General features: G+C 44.1%; 1 protein-coding gene, 1 long non-coding RNA gene and 1 pseudogene across 2 annotated transcripts in view; 2 read left to right on the top strand and 1 right to left on the bottom strand.

Moving 5' to 3' along the window:
- LOC147015304 (uncharacterized) overlaps positions 1-19,521 on the bottom strand; it is a 97,963-nt gene that overhangs the window by 38,914 nt on the left and 39,528 nt on the right. The gene's annotated exons all lie outside the window — the stretch shown is intronic.
- The window catches only part of LOC147015305 (interleukin-12 receptor subunit beta-2-like), a 104,259-nt gene that overhangs the window by 50,020 nt on the left and 34,718 nt on the right, over positions 1-19,521 (top strand). The window contains exons 7-10 of the mRNA XM_085849926.1: positions 4,902-5,055; positions 14,475-14,557; positions 16,205-16,463; positions 18,058-18,222. Coding sequence (XP_085706052.1) covers positions 4,902-5,055; positions 14,475-14,557; positions 16,205-16,463; positions 18,058-18,222 — 661 coding nt within the window. The remainder of the gene's footprint in view (positions 1-4,901; positions 5,056-14,474; positions 14,558-16,204; positions 16,464-18,057; positions 18,223-19,521) is intronic.
- On the top strand, positions 18,406-18,551 carry LOC147015306 (signal recognition particle RNA; annotated as a pseudogene).

The raw sequence follows: 19,521 nt of genomic DNA, 5'->3' as shown, positions 1-19,521 counted from the left end.
AGGGGGTTGAGCAGACCTCAAAAACTTTAATTCATCATTAAATATTAATACCTTTTCTTGAACAAGATGAAATATTGCTGGTTGTTCTGTTGGGATGAGTCCTGCTTTGGTTTTTGATTCCGCTGAATATTCATTGTTTTGAAGAGCATTCACAATATAATCAGGGGGTTGATTAATCTCTTCCAGTTGTTGAAATAATCCTTCTTCATCATATTCTAATTCTCCTATATGCTCTAATTCTTCCTCCGTCATTTGGCTTAAATCTTTTAACATTTGAAGTTTTTTAGGAGTATATTCTATTGTGGGAACTGTGGAAACATCTATAATTTTTTCTTGGGAAGTTTTTAAAAGTGGTTTAAAAATTTTCTCTTGTTTTCTTTCAAATGCTTCTTCACCCGTTAATTTCTGTCAGCGTTTCTTCTTTATGTGTTCCTGTTGTTTTACAACTTTTGAAACCAACTCTTGATAAACCTTAAATCTTTTTGCTCTTTCTTTCGCATCCATTTATTTATTGGAAAATATCATTTAATGAATTGTAAAGATCAACAGGGAAATTTTCTTTTTCTTCATCATCCAAGTAGATGTGTTCAAATAAATCCTTTTCTTTAAATATTTCATCAAATTCTTTATTAACATTAATACAAGTTGTTATTCTTTTTTGTTTTCCAGGATGCTGTTTTCCATGTAGTAGCACAATTCTGTATATACCTTCTTGTTAGGGCGTATATTGTGCTCACTTGCGCTCTTGTTACTGATTACAATATACAAATACATATATTGCTTTATAATTATACTTCACTGCAATGCTTTATAAAAAATATTAATTATTAGACTCGTCTTTTAAAAACGATAAATGTATAAACAGGCGAGCATTGGGTGGCTTTGACACCAACTCTGGTTATATCTGTAGTACAAATAATTTTTCCTGTTTTTAGATCTGAGTAATGATTTAGAGATCCATGGGGATCTTGGGATTTTCTTATAATTTCAGTATTTTAGTGTTTGTGTGGAAGTAAATTCATCATAAGCATACATCCAAGATTTGCATAAATTTATAGAAAGATTTATTACAATCTTTTCACACTCGGACCTGTCAATAAAACTAAATTTTTCTCTTCGTCTGACGATATTTTCTCTCGTTAATATATGCAAGGATTTTTTTGTTTTGAGTTTTGGCACTGAATAAAACCAGGTATGTACAAAAAGACAGGAAATGATCTGTGATGTCAGATAACACTATCCTGGCTTCAGGATATGGATAAATGTCCGTTAATATATTATCTATGAGTGTTTCCAATTGCTCAGTGATCCTTGTTTGTTTTACCATAAGGGGTATAAATGAATTTGAAAAATGCACAGTCCAAGTAATCCTGGGAGAAATCATTTTTATTAATATTTAGGAGATATATGTTGAAGTCACCAATTAAAAAACAACAACAAATTTTGCTGAAAAAAATTGGACTTGATAAGAGTGTTTGAAATTCATACAATAAATCATTGTTGTTGGAGCCTGGTGGTTTGTAGATAATTCCATTTTTACCTGGATGAATAATGTCAATAAAAATTGAATCAAGAACTGAAGTCATAGTACTTAGTTCAGCAAGTATCTTAAAGTTGTGTCTTGAGGAAATATAACCAGCATCTCCCCCACCTCTGGTTTTCCAATTATTTGTGACTAATTTTAAATGAGAAAGTGAAAAAAAGAGGGCAAAGATTGTCTGATAACCATGTTTCAGAGAGACCGGTAATAGACGTATTGAAGTTCATTTTTTCTGAAAGCATTCGTAAACTTTCAAAATTTTTGTTTATGCTTCTTATGTCGAAGTGTGTCATGTAAAATACATTTTTATCATGAGTTTTATATTTGTCAACAAATTGATTTTCAGTATAATATTGAATGGCTGTATTAGGAGCGGTGTCATTTCGATCAAAATTGTATCTACTAATTCAGCTTGATTTTCATGAAGCGATTGAGCTATTTGGTTATCAAGAACATAATTTTCTGTGGGTGGCTTAGTATCCACACATTTGCCTTGCATCAAAATTTGAAACTCATCAGCTTCCAAGGAATTAAAAGGAAAATTGTCTGACCTTGACCTGTTTATCAAAGGGCAGCAATTGTAAAAGATAGGGTGAGTAAACAAGAAGAATTTGAGTATAGTTTTTTAGAGCCAAAAGGTTACATTCTTTCAGTATCTGGAGCCACCAGGGATGAGAATAGGAAAAGAAAAGAGGAATAAGAGGTGAAAAAAACATAGGAAAAGCAATAATTAAAAATGATATAAAAGGAAAAACATATTGCATCAATCTATAATTCCAGCAATGTGTGTGTGTGTGTGTGTGTGTCTGTCTGTTTGTCTGCGACTGCCAGTCCGATCTGATTGAAACTTGCCAGGAATATTGCCGGGCCCCACAGATGTGCCTTTTCGAGGTTTGATGTCAATCGGACGAGCGGTTCCCAAGTTACAGCCATTTATCTGTCAACCAATGACAAGACACGGTCCTATGACATCAGGAATGACATCACAATTAATGTTTATTTATTTATTTATTTATTTTTGTACGATTGACAGTCCGATCTGATTGAAACTTGCCAGGAATATTGCTGGGAACCCACGGATGTGCCTTTTCAAGGTTTGATATTAATCGGATAAGTGGTTCCAAAGTTACGGCCATTTATCTGTTGACCAATGACAAGACATGGTGCTATGACATCACGAATGATGTCACAATTAATGTTTGTTTATTTATTTTTATTTATTTATTTTTTTGCACAATTGACGGTCCAATCTGATTGAAACTTGCCAGGAATATTGCTGGGGACCCGCGGATGTGCCTTTTCGAGGTTTGATATTAATCGGACGAGCGGTTCCCAAGTTACGGCCATTTGTCTGTCGACCAATATCTGCGAGAGAGGGGGACGGGAGAGGGGGGATGAGAGTGGGGGCGAGAGAGAGGGGCGAGAGAGGAGGGGGAGAGAGGAAGGGCGAGACTAGGAAGGAGAGAGGGGGGCAAGAGAGGGGGGCAAGAGAGGGGGCAAGAGAGGGGGGCAAGAGAGGGGGGAGAGAGGGGGAGAGAGGGGCGAGAGAGGGGGAGAGAGGGGGAGAGAGAGGGGGCGAGAGAGAGAGGGGCGAGGGAGGGGGGATGAGAGTGGGGGGCGAGAGAGGGGGGGCGAGAGAGAGAGAGTGGGCGAGAGAGGGCTGCACATACTGGCACTCACCTACGGGCACGCACCTACGGGCCCGCACTAGTAATACAAAATATAAGATGACATTGTGGCATGGATATTTCTGACATGTTGGCAAAATCAGCAAACTCAAAGAGGGTGGGGTTGCTATTTGTAATAATAAAGGACAAACTGAGCCTTCGAAATCAAATAAGACCTGAAAAAGTAAACATTTCCTGATGGATACAATATTATGAAAGATAAAAAACCAAAACATTATGATAAACAGAATCATAATCAAATCATTGTTTTGGTGAATTTACTAATGATACAACTTTCAGTCAAGATGATGTTTATTATTGTGATATATTTGGATTGTTTAAAAGAAGGAAAGAAAAACTTTACATAACTGTATTTGATTACTTTCACCATTGATCATAATCTACGCTTACTGACTTCCTCTACTCTCATGGCTTACTGACTTCCTCGACTCTCGTGGCTAAAATGTGGAACTCAACGGAATCCTTTCATCTCCTCTCCCTGCCAAGGCTGGAGTGCCCCAAGGCAGTGTTCTCGGCCCAGTCCTATTGCTGATCTTCATCAATGATTCCTGATCTCTGGAAAATCCTCTTTATCCATTTGCTGATGACTCAACCCTGTGCCGTGACATCCCTCATCCTTCAGACAGGCAGGCTGCAACCTTTTCCCTCTTTTCAGACCTTGACAACATCACAAGCTGATCAAACATTTGGAATACGTCTTTCAATTGTGACAAATGAAAGGACCGTCTGGAAACCCCCCCCCCCACCGCCCCCATCTCCCACATATAGTACCTTGTTTGCAATCCTCTTGACGAGGTTCAGTCATTCAAACTCCTGGGTCTCACTATTAGCCATTGTCTTTCTCGTGAAAACCACATTTGAAACTTGGCCTCCAAAGCCAGCCACAAACTGCACATCCTACGTCATACAAAGTCCTTCCTTAACACTCCTGAACTCCTATCCACCTACAAGGCCTTCATCTGCAGCTTGTTGGAGTACTACTCTCCTCTCTGGGCTGGCGCTCCTGCCTCACATCTTGCTCAGCTTAACACTGTGGAAACCAAGGATTTCAAGATCATTGGAATCTCCCACGCTGAAGCTGAGTCAATGGGTCTATCATTTTGCCATAGCAGATAGTTCGGTGGTCTCTCTGACTTCTACCACCTCCTGTCTGATCTTGCAGCCTCTACTCTTTCTGTGGTCCCCCCCCCCCGCAAAGTTCCCCACTTCCCCTCCAGGTTTCGTCAGGGCTCACACGCTCCACCATCAACTCCCTTCTGGTGAAACCAACTAAATCCAGGATCACTGCTCACCTCCACTCATTTGTTCCTCATTTTGCCATCTGTAGAATCAACTTCCACAACCTCTTCAACCTCATTCTTCCCTCCAGGTCTTCAAGACAGCTGTTCACCACCATCTCAGATCGTTCCTAATTCAATTCTATGATTTTCTACCCTCGTTAACCCCACCCAAATCCCTCATAATTTTCCTGTTTTTTCCTTCTTGGAGTTTCCTTCTTCATGCATGTGTGTTTTGCATCCTATTTTTGTCTGTTCTGTGTGGATATGTTCAGTATGCTAGCTCTTCCATGAGCCTCGACTTTGTGTGAAAAACAAACAAACCTACTGTGCCGAATTAATGCTTTTTGAACAGAGCCTGCAAAAATTTACTTCCCACGGATGTTGTCCTTGTAGACCATTACTGTGTCTGGAAAAAAACCTGATGTTGTCCTTGGGCTTGACGCTGATCAAGATTATCAACTACGTCTGATGTGTTGTGGAAACACGATTAACGAGCAGAAATATTTGTGCGAGAGTGAATGGGTTACTGGGAGGACACAGGAAGATGGTGAGATATGTTCTACGACCTTGATTTTACATTCCTTTTATTTTTCTTGTTCCTGTGTTTTTCTCCCTTTCCTGTGCACCAAAAAGTGTGCCCTCCCTCAGATGGACCTTAAGTAAGGTGTCCCATCTGACAGCATTAGTTGATTGACGTTATAGATCCTTTGCAAAAATTGCCTGGTGTTGGCTTTACAGTGTAGTTAAAGTGGTTGGCCTAACATCTTAGGGTCGTCAGTTTGAGCCCCTTTCATGCTGTTCAAATAACACTCAGTGGGTGGACTCAGCCTGTCATCCTTCTGAGGTTGGCAAAATAAAAACTAGCTTAATGGGAAGAATGATCCATTTGAGTATCCTGTGTTGGAGTGGTGACCTGTCCAGGGTTGTGCCCCCTAGCCAAGGAAAACCTTCCTTGGCAATGCTATGAATTTGAAATGGTGCTTCTTCTTATTCATCCCCTACCAGTTTCACCAGAGGGGACTATAAGTTTGCTCTCCATCTGTCTGTCTGTCTATCTGTCCGTTCGTCCGTCCGTCCATCCCACTTGCGGTTTTTCAGACTCCCCCCCCCCACACCCTTTAACATATTCAACTGAAACTTGGTGCATGGCTTTACGATGATAAGTTACAGAACATGTTGGACTTTCAGAGTATTTCGTTCATTTTTCACAGAGTTTTACCCTTTTTGGACATAGAAAATATCACATCGATTAGGGACACGTATTTTAAAGCACCTCTCGCTCTTGTTAGTCCCCTACGGGTTTCACCGGAGGGGACTATAGGCTTGCTCTCCATCTGTCCGTCCGTCCGTCTGTCCCACCTGTGGTTTTTCAGACTTTTCCACTCCCCCCTCCCCCATATCCTTTTACATATTCAATTGAAACTTGGTACATGGCTTTACTATGATAAGTTACAGAAGAAATTCAAGTTTCAGGACGTTTCTTCACTTTTCCACAGAGTTATGTCCTTTTATCACGTACTAGACATGGGTCAGTTTTCAGCTGGCCTGACTTCACCCCACTACTTTACACTCATTGGCTGGACAGCTGGCTTGACTTCACCCCACTACTTTACACTCATTGGCTGGACAGCTGGCCTGACTTCACCCTACTACTTTACACTCATTGGCTGGACAGCTGGCCTGACTTCACCCCACTACTTTACACTCATTGGCTGGACAGCTGGCCTGACTTCACCCCACTACTTTACACTCATTGGCTGGACAGCTGGCCTGACTTCACCCCACTACTTTACACCCATTGGCTGGACAGCTGGCCTGACTTCACCCCACTACTTTACACTCATTGGCTGGACAGCTGGCCTGAGTTCACCCCACTACTTTACACCCATTGGCTGGACAGCTGGCCTGACTCTACTCCACTACTTTACACCCATTGGCTGGACAGCTGGCCTGACTCTACTCCACTACTTTACACCCATTGGCTGGACAGCTGGCCTGACTTCACCCCACTACTTTACACTCATTGGCTGGACAGCTGGACTGACTTCACCTCACTACTTTACACTCATTGCCTGGACAGCTGGACTGACTTCACCTCAATACTTTACATCCATTGGCTGGACAGCTGGACTGACTTCACCCTACTACTTTACACTCATTGGCTGGACAGCTGGACTGACTTCACCTCACTACTTTACACTCATTGCCTGGACAGCTGGACTGACTTCACCTCAATACTTTACACTCATTGGCTGGACAGCTGGACTGACTTCACCCTACTACTTTACACTCATTGGCTGGACAGCTGGACTGACTTCACCTCACTACTTTACACTCATTGCCTGGACAGCTGGACTGACTTCACCTCACTACTTTACACTCATTGGCTGGACAGCTGGACTGACTTCACCTCAATACTTTACACTCATTGCCTGGACAGCTGGACTGACTTCACCTCAATACTTTACACTCATTGGCTGGACAGCTGGACTGACTTCACCCTACTACTTTACACTCATTGGCTGGACAGCTGGACTGACTTCACCTCACTACTTTACACTCATTGCCTGGACAGCTGGACTGACTTCACCTCACTACTTTACACTCATTGGCTGGACAGCTGGACTGACTTCACCTCAATACTTTACACCCATTGGCTGGACAGCTGGACTGACTTAACCCGACTACTTTACACTCATTGGCTGGACAGCTGGCCTGACTTAACCTGACTACTTTACACTCATTGGCTGGACAGCTGGCCTGACTTCACCCCACTACTTTACAATCATTGGCTGGACAGCTGGCCTGACTTCACCCCACTACTTCAAACTCATTGGCTGGACAGCTGGCCTGACTTCACCCCACTACTTCACACTCATTGGCTGGACAGCTGGCCTGACTTCACCCCACTACTTTAAACTCATTGGCTGGACAGCTGGCCTGACTTCACCCCACTACTTCACACTCATTGGCTGAGGGCACGGCTGTGCGTTGATGGAGTCCCCTCTGCTGGTTCAAGGGCAGGAATTTGGAATTTGTTCATGATGCCGGTGAAGGCTCGCCGACTCTTCGTGAAGGACAACGTGGGATGTTTAACATCCACCAACGAATGCTGACGGATGGGAGGCCCGTTTAACATCCATCGGAGGGATGGCACACCCATTAATGAATTGCCCTGCCTGTGCAGCACCAGGACGATAGTTTATAGCTGGGTCGGGATTCGAACCCAGGCAAGACAGCTTCGAGGCGAATGTGGAAGAAACGGCGAAGCGTAAATGAATGTCAGTTACAGTCAAACATCGTGCCTGGCCAGCCAAAACGATCCGTGTCCGACCCCACAAGAAGGTGGCAATAATTGAGCCTATTAAGGAAGCAGTCCGTCCATCGGGACCATACCCTGGACAGAGCATTGGTGCAGCCTGAGCGGTCTCCTTGGCTATTGGACACAATCCTGGATGGGTCGCCACTCCGACATTGGTTACCAGCAAGCTGACACTCATTTTGCCGACTTCGGAAGGATGACAGGCAGAGTCAACCCCACCCGGTATTAATTCAAGGGTGGTGTGGGATTTGAACTCAGGATCCGAGGATCCCAAGCCCACCACCCCAACCATTAAGCCAACACCAAGCATAAGGAAGCAGTGATGGAGTTGTAATCTGCAGACAACAGCTTGCGAGTGGGTGAAAAACCAAACAAAAAGGGAAACTGATTTGCACCTGTATTTATTCAACCTGTTTGCACGTGACGAGATCCTTAAGTCACTTTCTTAAATTTGAGACCTCTGTGGAATTCCAGAATTTGTTTTGCATGCAGGATATAGTCTATCCGTTTCAACAATGCATATTTGTCTGGAATTTTTTTTTTTTTTGTATACCTTGTCGAGGCTCGTAAGAGAGCAAACACACAACGCACAGCAAGGGGGCATGAGACAACAGGGGAGGGAATGGGAAGGACAAAACAGTGGGGAACAGACATATTAGGTGATCTGTGGAAGGGAGAGGGATGGGGATGGGACGGGGAACATGGGGAAGAGAAGATGGACATTACAGGGACTTTCAGGAAGGAAAGCAGGGGAATTGAAGGAAGTGGGCTTGGGTGGATTATCGGGGTAGAAAAGATCGAGGATTTGGATGGGGGATGATAAGAGGTGGTGGTGAACAGCTGTTTTGAAAGCCTGGAAGGAATAATGTGAAAGAATAGAGTGAGGGAGTTTATTCCAAAGGTGGGAAAAAAGAGGAATGAAAGAGTGAAGGTGAGCAGTGATTCGTGATTTTGGTAGTTTTACCAGAAGGGGGTTGTTGGCGGACCTTGAGCGCCCTGTGGAAATGTGGTGGGGACAAATCGTAGAGAGAGCAGGGGGGCAAGGCTGGAGAGGAGTCGGTAGAAGACAGAAAGACCACCGACCAACCTGCGGTGATTGAGTGAGAGGCCCAAAGACTCAGCTTCATTGCGGGAGATGCCGATGATTCTAAATGCCCTGGTTTTGACAGCGTAAAGCCAAGAAAGGTGGGAGGCAGGAGCACCAGCCCAGAGGGGAGAGCAGTACTCTATCAGGCTACGGACAAAAGCTTTGTCAGTGGTCAGGAGCTCAAGAGGGCCGAGGAAGGACTTTGCACGACGGAGGATTCCCAGTCAGCGACAGGCTTTTGAGGTGAGCTTGGAAATGTGACTTTCCCAGGAAAGGTCATGGCAGATAGTGAGACCCAGAAGCTTGAAAGAAAAGACTTCTTCCAGAGGATTGTTGAGAAAGTGAATGGGGGGGTTTTCTTAACGGTCCTTTCGAAGAGACATAGTGAGTGTGTGAGATTTGTCGGGATTGAAAGACATGTTCCACGTGTTGGACCAGTTTGTGATTTTATCCAGATCTGCAGTGAGCGAAGAAGCTGCTGCTTGCCGGTCTGAGGGATGACAGATGGTAGAGCAGAAGGTGGAGTCATCGGCAAAGAGGTATAGAGGATTTTCCAGAGAGTCGGAGAGATCATTGATGAAAACCAGAAAAAGAACAGGGCCAGAACGCTACCTTGAGGAACTCCAGCCTGCACAGGAAGAGGGGATGAAAGAACTCCATTTAGGGCCACACGGTGACTGCGACAGGAGAGGAAGTCTGCGAGCCATGAGTGGAGATGGCCTTGGATACCATGGGAAGAGAGTTTGGTGAGTAGGGCAGGGTGCCAGACTGTGTCAAAAGCACGTGATATGTCCAGGGATATGGCTCGGATTTCCTGTCTGGCATTGAGGACCTCCATCCATTGATGGGAGAGCAGAGGCAGCATATCCAGAGTCGAGTGACCTGATCTGAAACCAAATTGATGATCGGAAATCAAGCCATTGGAGAAGCGGAAGGATTTCATGTCTGAAGCGATGATGGATTCCATAACCTTGCTGATGATTGGTCGAAGGCTGATTGGTCTGTAGTTACAGGGATCTGTTTTTGCACCTTTTTTATGCAGGGCAGTGATGTTGGCAGATTTCCAAGCAGATGGCAGATGACCTTGAGCAAATGAGAGGGTGAATATAACAGAGAGAGCGTGAGCAAGAGCAGAAGAGCAGGCTTTGAGGGCACGTGGGCTGATGCCGTCTGGACCGGTTGCAGAATCTGAGTCGAGGTTTGAAAGCAAGCTCTCCACCTTGTCAGGAGAAAAGGACACAGAGTCCAGGGACAGTTGGGTGCGACTGGGTAAGGTGGGTAGAGAAAGTGATGGGTTTTGGACACAAGATTTAGCTGCAAACACCGAGTTCAGACATTCAGCTTTATCACGTGCGGTATCAGCAGTGCGGCCATTTGAGGTAAGGGGGGATGGAGGGGGAACATACACCAGAAACAGATTTGATTAGACAACACCAGGATTTTGAGGAGGGAGAGAGTTTTGAGAGTTCAGACTTGAGATGAGAAAGATGTTGTTTTATGGCTCTCCTGAGGGTAGATACACACTTGTTCCGAGCTTTGTGGAAGGAACTGAGATTGCCCTCAGTTTGGTTTGCTTTCCATGAGGCAAAGGCAAATTGTTTCAGGACAACAACCTCACCACAAGCTTCAGTAAACCAAGGGCGGGAGGAAGGGTAGGACAACTGAACATGAGAGGGGATAAATTTGTGCATGAGGGAGAGCAAGTTTCTTTGAAAGAATTCCCAGGATGAGTTGATGTTTGAGAAAGCAGTGATAGGAGACCAGTCTGTAAGTTTGATGGCTGCTAGGAGACCCTGCCAGTCAGCTTGAGTGAAATGCCAGACTCGACGGCGGTGAGGTGGTTCTCTGATAACAGCCAGAGAGATGTCCACTTTGACAAGGACGTGGTCAGAAGAACCGAATGGAGCGGAAGAAGAGCAGCAGATATTGTCAGGGAAATTTGTCAAAATCAGATCCAGAAGAGATGGAGTACCATTGGTTGAGATCCGGGTCGGGAAGTTGACCGATTGAGTCAGTCCCAATGAGTCGCAGAAAGCTTTTGCTGAGGTGCCATGACAGGTGAGAGAGGTACCCACACCTTGCCAACTGGCGTGATGACAATTGAAGTCACCGCATAAGAGGAAGAGAGAGTTTGGATGAGAAGATAGAAGATGGTCCATGTTTTCGGATAGTGAGGTGTAGATGGAGTCATCACTGTTCGGTGGACGGTACAGTACACATATAAACATGAGGTGGGAGTGGAGGGGAAGCCGTAGCCAGAGGTATCCCTGGGGGTGTGGCGGAGTGAGCGCAGTGCATGGAGAGTGAGGAATGGAGTCTTTGATGAAGAGAGCAACTCCTCCACCAGGACGAGGCTCAGGTCTGTCATACCAGAGGAGGAAGTAACCAGGGAGAGATACTTGGGGGTCAGACATGTCTTGGGAGAGGAAAGTTTCTGTTAGGCAGATTATGTCTGGTTTGTCAGTGGCAACCTGTATGGAAAGATCTGAAAGGTTTGAGCGAAGGCCCCGGATATTTGAGGTCCACACTTTTAATGAAGAGGTGGGGGAGGAGGCTTTGGGTGCAGGGGGTGGGGAAGGGGGAGGGTTGGACAAGGGACGAGGGGGGAGGTAAGAGGGTTGTTGAAAGAGTGTGGGGAATTGCAGAATAGTTAGGGAGGGGGCCGAATGAGGAGGAGAAAGGGCTCTGTGGTGCTGGGGGAGAGGGGGGACAAGAGACAAGGAAGAAGGCAGTTGAGGATTTGAGAAGGTGGAGTGAAGAGATGGAGGTGAGAGGGCAGTGGAGGGAGGCAGCTTGGTGGATGAGAGGGGGGGAACTTTGAGAAGGATGAGTGAGGGGGATGAAAGGTGGGACAAAGGTGAGGGGGGAATTTTTGAGAGAGGTGAGAGGGAGGCTTGGAGGGAGAAGAGTGGGATGGTTGCTTTGAGAGTGAGAGTGACGGGTGAGGGGGATGAGTCGGCACTGAAGTTGGAAAAAAAGAATGGTTGATGGAAAGCGAACATCCATCGCAAACTGTGGTTTTTAAAAGTTTTAGGTCAGAGATGCGATTTAACACAATTCTTGATGGATGCAATTAAGGCGAATTCAGAGAATGGAGAGAAGAAGCGCTGTAATAGTTGGATTTTTTAGGCAAGGAATGAAGGAGAGGTCGAAATGAGAGCAGTCTGTTAAAATAGCAGAAGAGTCGTGCATTGTGAAACAGTAAAGAGTACCACACGTGTGAAAGAAGAAGATGAAGCATTATAAGATCGTTTTTGTTGTTTTTATTAATGTTTGAGAGAGTTTTCAACAGATTAGGTCATGGAAGTGTTGTTGAAAAAAATCGAGGAAGAAGATGAGGAGGAAGATAAGAGGAAGAAGAATAAGCAGAATCGGGAGAAGGTTGGCGTGTTGTTGTTGTTGGGTATTTTTTTATATTTTTTTGAGATAAGAAATAGAGATTAGTTGGGAGAATGGGGGACGTTAGGAAAGTGTGGAGGATGAAAATTGAAGGTAATGGGGAGGATAGAAATTGAAGGTAATGGGGAGGAAAAAACAAAACAACGACAAAAAAAACTGATCGAACACCGAAGGGAACCGGTAGGCCTCAAGCCTAGGCCAAGGCCTAGGCCTCAAACACCCGGTAAGAACGTCGACAAAAAACTCACAAAATAGCACGATTTTTGAAACAAAACCGAACTTGGAACACACAGTAACATGTAGGTGAGAAAAATTAAACAGTTAAAACAGGACAAATAACGACCGGAAACTTAACTTTGAGAATGTCAGCAGGGAGCCCCAAAGGAGACCTCTCATCGCTCCAAACCCAGAACCGTGATCGATGAGGTACGGAACCATGAGGTTGAATTAAATTACAAATTCGGTCTTCTGGTTGCATCGTTGCTGAGTTTGTCAATGGTATGAATTTACAGTTTGGCCAGGGTACCCGCAATGCATACACCTATTCATTTTGAATATAATAAGTCTACACATGCTGGTTCCCAGGTCAAATTCTAAGACGTCGAAGATGTCCACAAGTGAACAGTAACAGCTGGAATAGCTCGCCTAACATCCTCTATGAAGAAGGTGGTGTACCATTTGATGCACCACCCTGCCTTCAAACCACCAGGATGACCAGTTTATAGTCAGACCAGGAATAAAACCCAGACAAGATAGCTCAGAGACATTTACGCTCTCTTCGAGCTATCCCATGATCATTTCAATGTATCTTTTCTCAGGAAAGGTAAAACATTAATTTCTGTGCAATATCATATCTCTGGACATATGTTGTTCACAAAATATCCCCAAATGCAGACTTCAGTAACAAATATTAAGGTTCAGAGAGGACCTTAATTGAGTATGAAGTGATGACATAGTGCAATTGGTTAACAAGAGATGAACAAACATACAAACCAACTCGGTTAAAGGGAATAAAAAGAGTACAAATCGTTGTGGGGTTTAACGTGAAATGCTACCTTGAAGGACGAGACGACATTGGATTGACAAGGATATGGTTCCAGGGAAGGATAATTTGAAACGAGGAGCTCATACTCTAGGTCCCTTGCTTTTTGGGTGGTATGAGGAAGAAATCTGTGTAATATTAAAGTTAAATCTTGAACGGTTTTTTGAAATATCGCCGACACAAGCCACGCTACCGAGATGGTTTCCATGGCAACAGAATTCAGCCAATTATCTAATTAGGTTGATCTAATGTCATGAGGAATCGATATCAGCAATATGAAAGCTAAATGTTCATCGGTTTTTGAAATATCGTGTGCATTAGCCAAGGTACCGAGATGGTTGCCAAGGTAGCGAGATGGTTGCTGAGGCAACATAGTTATTGTCTCATGAGGTCGAAAGAATTGCCATTGTCTCATGAGATTGAAAAATGTCATGAGAAGATATCTGCAATATAAAAGCTAAATGGCGAACGGTTTTTGAAATATCGCGTACACAAAAGTACATGGACAGACAATCGGTCGGTCGGACACGGTCGGATAATTGAAACGTGAAGCTCATTTTAATGTCTACCGTCTCCGACCTTGTCGGATGGGTGGGGGAGATTCGAAAACAAGTTTAAGGCAGTAAGAAAATTTCAAATTATTAAAAATTCATCATCCTTCCTTTGCAAAGAGAAGGCGAGCTACCGCCTGCACCGTGGCCAATTTCCAAATTCCTTCCCTAACTCTAGTCGAGCGTCAGGCCTGTAGTGTCCATCTTGTTTACCCCATGTTCCCTGCCCCATCCCTCTCCCTTCCACAAATCTCCTAATGTCTCTGTTCCCCACTGTTTTGTCCTTCCCACTCCCGCCCCTCTTGTCTCATGCCCCCTTGCTGTGAGTTGTGTGTTCGCTCTCATACGAGCCTCGACAAGGAATACAAAAACAAAACAAGGCCTCGCCATCCGGTTTGTGAAAGATTTGGGTCATGTTTCCCCCAGCCAACCGCAGAAGAACGTGGGAATAATTGTGGTCATTAAAGAATAAGAAAAAGAGAAATAAATGATCCTGAAAATGTTTGTGTCACCACCCTTTCACTTTCTTACTCTGACATTCTTTTGTTCTTGGCTGTTTCTGCAGTTCCCCGCCACCCATTGTCCATTTGGCGTAAATTTCTGTCTTCCAGACAAGATGAACAAACCGAAGTAAAAGTCTTGTGGAAGGTAAATTTTATTTCTCTTTGCATTTGCTTGATTAACTGGATAGGTGTGCAGTTAAGGGGATCAGTTTTTCCACCATTTTATATGACGCAGTGATGTTGGCTGATTTTCAAGCAGATGGAAGATAATATGGAGCAAATTATAGGGGGAAAAGGACAGAGAGAGAGGATGTCCGAGAGCAGCCGAGCAAGTTTTTTATGAAAAGTGAGCTGATGCTGTCTGGTCCAGTTGCAGATTCAGAGTTGAGGGTTTCCAGAAAGTTTTTCACTTTCTCAGGTGTAAAAGACAGGATCGAGGAGCAGTTGGGTGCGACTGGGTCGGATGGGTACAGAGAGTGAGGGATTGGGGACGCAAGATTTGGAAGCAAACACAGAATTGAGGCATTCGGCCTTCTCACGAGCGGAGTCAGCTGTGATGCCATTTAACATGAGGGAAGGGATGGAGGGCGAGCATACACCAGAAACAGACATAACAGGGAGCCATCAGGTTTTAGACGAGGGAGACTAGTTTGAAAGTTCAGTCTTGAGATTGGATAGATGTTGTTTTCTGGCTCTTCTGAGAGTGAACACTTCGTGCTGGGAGGGGGGAGCTGAGATTGTGCAGGGTGGAGCAGGGTGGGGGGGGGAGCTGAAAGTGGGTGGGACAAGGGGGGAGCAGATGGGGTGCAGGGTACTGACATGGAGGGGTTTGACACCATGAATGGACGTGAAGTGGAATTGATTGTCATGTGCACACAACCGATTCACAATGAACTTCGCAGGATTCACAAACATAAAGATATACAGCGACAGACTTAAGACTTAACAGACTTAACGACCTTTTGAAAAAAGAAGGGGAGGAGATTTTTGTTGATGAAGAAGAAGAAGAAAAGTTGTTTAGAACTTTTAAAGGAAGAAACGTTTTATTCAGTGCGTATTCTGTTTGGGGATATTGAAAAGGAGAGAGAGAGGATAGACAATGAAGGCAGAACTGTGCACGGCAGATTGAGTTGTGTCTTCTTTCATGTTGTTATTGTTTTCTTTTTTTTTCTTTTTTTTTTTGGGGGGGGGGGTAAGGAGTGAAGAAGAGTTTTTTTGTTGTTTATATATTTTTCGAGTGAGGAGGGGAAAAGGATTAAGATGAGGGATCAGAAATAATAATCCCTGGGAGAAAAGGAGCGAAAAACGAAGCATGTGGTCAAAAAGCATGTGGTAGCAGCACGACGAGTAGGCCAGACTTTTTCGAGGGACACAGATATGACAATTCAACACAATTACATCTAGTTTGTCACAGAAAATTTGACGCAAACATGAGCAGCAACACGGGAATGACAATAAAACGGTAAAGCACAACGTATCTGGTCCGGGAAACTTAACTTTGTTGAGCTGTGGGGAGGAATTCACGAACGAGCAACACACATGCAACAACCAGAAAGAAGTCTGACAGATTTGACATGTTCTCATATTGGAAAGCCCTGACTCTTCTTATATGTAAGTTTACGTTGGTGTTTTCCCATTGCAGAAACAATTCCCCATTTGTGATTAGGACAACTATACCATATGGAATTGCTCATTTGTCCAATGTGTCAGCACTTTTTGCTGTTGTATTCTTCCACATCTTAATATCTCCCTCCATAACTTTGTTCTATCTCTTTTAAAACCATTTCCCTAGTCCCTATCCCGTGCAGACGCTCGTGGAATAGTTGTCAACTACACAATCTCAATAAGTCACTGCCATGTGAGCGGTGGAAACCTCTGTGAAGACTCGTCTAACAATCTGGACAAGAAAATGTACTCCATCCCAGGAAACTACACTGAGCTGTCTGTATCTGTACCTGCAAACAACTTAACATCTATCTGTGTGTTTGCCTGGACATCTGCTGGCTTCTCACCCAGAAGCTGTTTGCTTATCCGTCCATTGCATATGTCAGGTATGGAACAAATATAGCGGTTTTATAAACACAGGCAGATATCATGCAGGTAGAAATGTCTTCTTGGTAAGGATACTGCACTTCCCTGGCTTGCACTCCCTCCTACTGACCCTCTAACCCCCCCCCCCCAGTTATTCTGGGTTGGGCTTGACTAGTAGTATATTTCAAAGAAGAGGACACTACATGCTTTACACCAGACTTGGTGACATAATGGTTTGAGCGTACGCTCTGAGTCTTGGGGGTCGGTGGTTTAAACCCAGCCAAGTCATACCAAAGGCCTTAAAAAATGTATGCCTCCTTGCAAGGTACGTGCTGCCTCCTTGCTTGACACTCAGCATTTAAAAAGATAGAGCATGGACACACAAGGCTGGAAAGGCAATGGCAAACCACCCAGTGTAACTGTTGCCAAGAAACTGCTTGAGCAGCACCAACACTGTAAAGAGTACGGTACATCAAATTAAATCAAAATAAGCTCTACTAATGTTGCCTTTGTAATAATATAAGACTGTAGTCTATTTCACCTGTATTAGATCAGTTTTGATGTATGGTAATGGGACATGGGGAATGAGGGTGGAAGATGAAAGAAGAACGGAGAGGACAGAGCTAAGGATGATGAGATGGACGTGTGTGGTAACTGAAGAATAAGCAGAGTCGTGTGGACATAATGAGAGGCTCAAAGCCAATAGTCGTGAGAAAGAGAAGACTAAGGTGGTTTGAGTATGTTGCAAGAAAAAGAGAAGATGAGTCTGCCAAGAAAGTCACTAGTTTAGTTGTTGAGGGGAAAAAGACCTGGAAGGATGCGATCAGTAGTGAATTGCAGTTGTTGGGTTTAATGGAGGAGGATGCTTTTGTCAGGACTATGTGGAGAGGGACCATCAGCTGAGCAACCCCATTAAATGGTCATTAAAGTAGTAGTAGTAGTAGTGGTAGTAGTAGTAGTAGTAGTAGTAGTGGTAGTATCACTCCCATATTTTATTTCATGTGTTTTTTTTAGATCCTCGTAGAGGATCTCTCAGTCTAACTCACGTTGTTGTTCTTGTGGACTTTTTTGTTTCACAACCCAGAGTTTTCATCGAATCTTCGTGAAACTTGCCATGTATATGCAGAAAGCCCACGCGCAGGCAGTAACCATCTCCGATTTTGGAAATTCTTCCAAGAAAAAAAGTTGACGTCATAATATCGCCGCTAATGGAAATCGCCTAAACCATTATCTCCGAAACTTGGCAAGCTGTTTGAATTTTGTTTGTGGGAATCAAGTCGAGCATGAGCACAGATAATTTATCGCAAACCAAATACATCACAATGACGTCATATTCGTTTTTATGACGTCATCATTAAGAGGACGAGGGTCTTAGCTCATTCGAGCTTGTTAATTCCAGCTTGGCAATATTATTTACATTTTATTCATATTGAATGGAAATATTTCTCAATGCAGTTTTGTTTCAGGTTTTGTCCCACATTCTTAGAAATTCGGAAACAACTGTTCTAAATTTTTGCTTTGAAATCAAAAATAATTTTTATCCCTATATGTGTGCTTTTGTTATTGTAATAAACAGCTATAAAATGTATTTTTGACAAATATGCATTTTATCAGCCCTGCCAAAGCCCAGGTCACTGTCAGCTCAACTTGAAAACAATTCCCTGATTGTGAAGTGGCAAAGCCCATCGGATGGCGAACCTGCTCTTGGCTACACGCTTGACTGGCCAGGAGGGTGGCAACGATATCCACCTTATGGTCGTCATCGTGCTTTGATTTCAGGTAAGACAGTATTTGGCTGTTTTATTAACTATATATATATATATATATATATATATATATAAGACAGAGATGGCTGTCCGTTCATCTGTTCGCACTTTACGCTGATTGGCTGTGTGAGGCGAGGTGCAATGTGATTGGCTTCCGGCAAGATTGAATAATGTATCGTATCTAGGCTTATTCAATACCGGGCGTAGTGACGTGCGCCTGTAATCCGGCTACTCGGAGGCTTGGGTTGGAGGATCGCTTGAGGACGGGAGCTCTGCTCTGCGCAGTGTCGTGCTATGAGAGGGTGTAGGGCAGCCTGGAATCATGGCGAAACCCAATCCTTATCCCTGTATCGTAAGAGGCGACCAGCGTTGCGTCAGGAAGGGCATCTGGCGTAAAACTAATGCCAAATCAGTCTGCAGATCATAACGGATGATCCGCTGTGGCAACCCCTAACGGGAGCAGCCGAAAGAAGAACAAGAAGAGATTCTAGTCTTATTCAAAAGCTGATTTTCGAAATCTGATTCCATATTTGACGTTTGGAACTCATGGCCTAAATAATTGTGTCAAAATCTGGAGTTGAATCGGAATTTTTTTTGAGAAAAAGTCTTTTTTTTTTTTCGAACTCGATATACGAAGTCCGTCTAAAAAGTAACTGGACTGACTTCACAGAAATTTTATTCCAAAAAATATATTGAAACCACAGCTTGTCCACTTCAAAATAGTTTCACTCCAGTCTCACAGACTTGTCCATCCTCTTCTTCCATGCTTCGATGCACCCCCGGAAGGCTTCTTCTGGAATCCTCCAGAGCTCCGTCATCACGGCCCTTTTGATGGCCTCCACATCAGGAAATCAGGTCCCCTTGATCACCCCCCTGAGCTTGGGTAATAGGAAAAAAATCACAAGGGGCCAAGTCTGGTAAATACTGGGGTTGCTCCAGAGTTGGTACGTTCCTCTCCGCCAAAAACTGTCGGATGCTCAGGGCACTGTGAGCAGGGGCATTGTCATGGTGGAAGACCCAGGCATTGTACTCCCACAGATCCATCTAATCCTCTTGTCCCGGACTGATCTCATGAGGCACCGCAGGATCACCTTGTACACGTTTTGATTCACTGTTTGACACTGTGGTAGAAACTCGAAGTGGACAATGCCCTTGATGTCAAAAACAACATGATGAGCATCACCTTGACCTTCGACTTCGACATCCTCGCTTTCTTTGGTCTTGGTGATGCCGGACTTTTCCACTGACGACTTTGCCATTTGGTCTCGGGATCGTATTCGAATATCCATGATTCATCGCCAGTAATGACTCT

This window comes from Eptatretus burgeri, chromosome 12, assembly GCF_056783735.1.
Source record: "Eptatretus burgeri isolate ZD-2024b chromosome 12, Ebu_testis_v1, whole genome shotgun sequence".
In the NCBI taxonomy this organism is placed as follows: domain Eukaryota; kingdom Metazoa; phylum Chordata; class Myxini; order Myxiniformes; family Myxinidae; genus Eptatretus; species Eptatretus burgeri.
The sequence above is the reverse complement of the archived record's forward strand: the minus strand, read 5'-3'. Positions and strand labels throughout refer to the sequence as shown.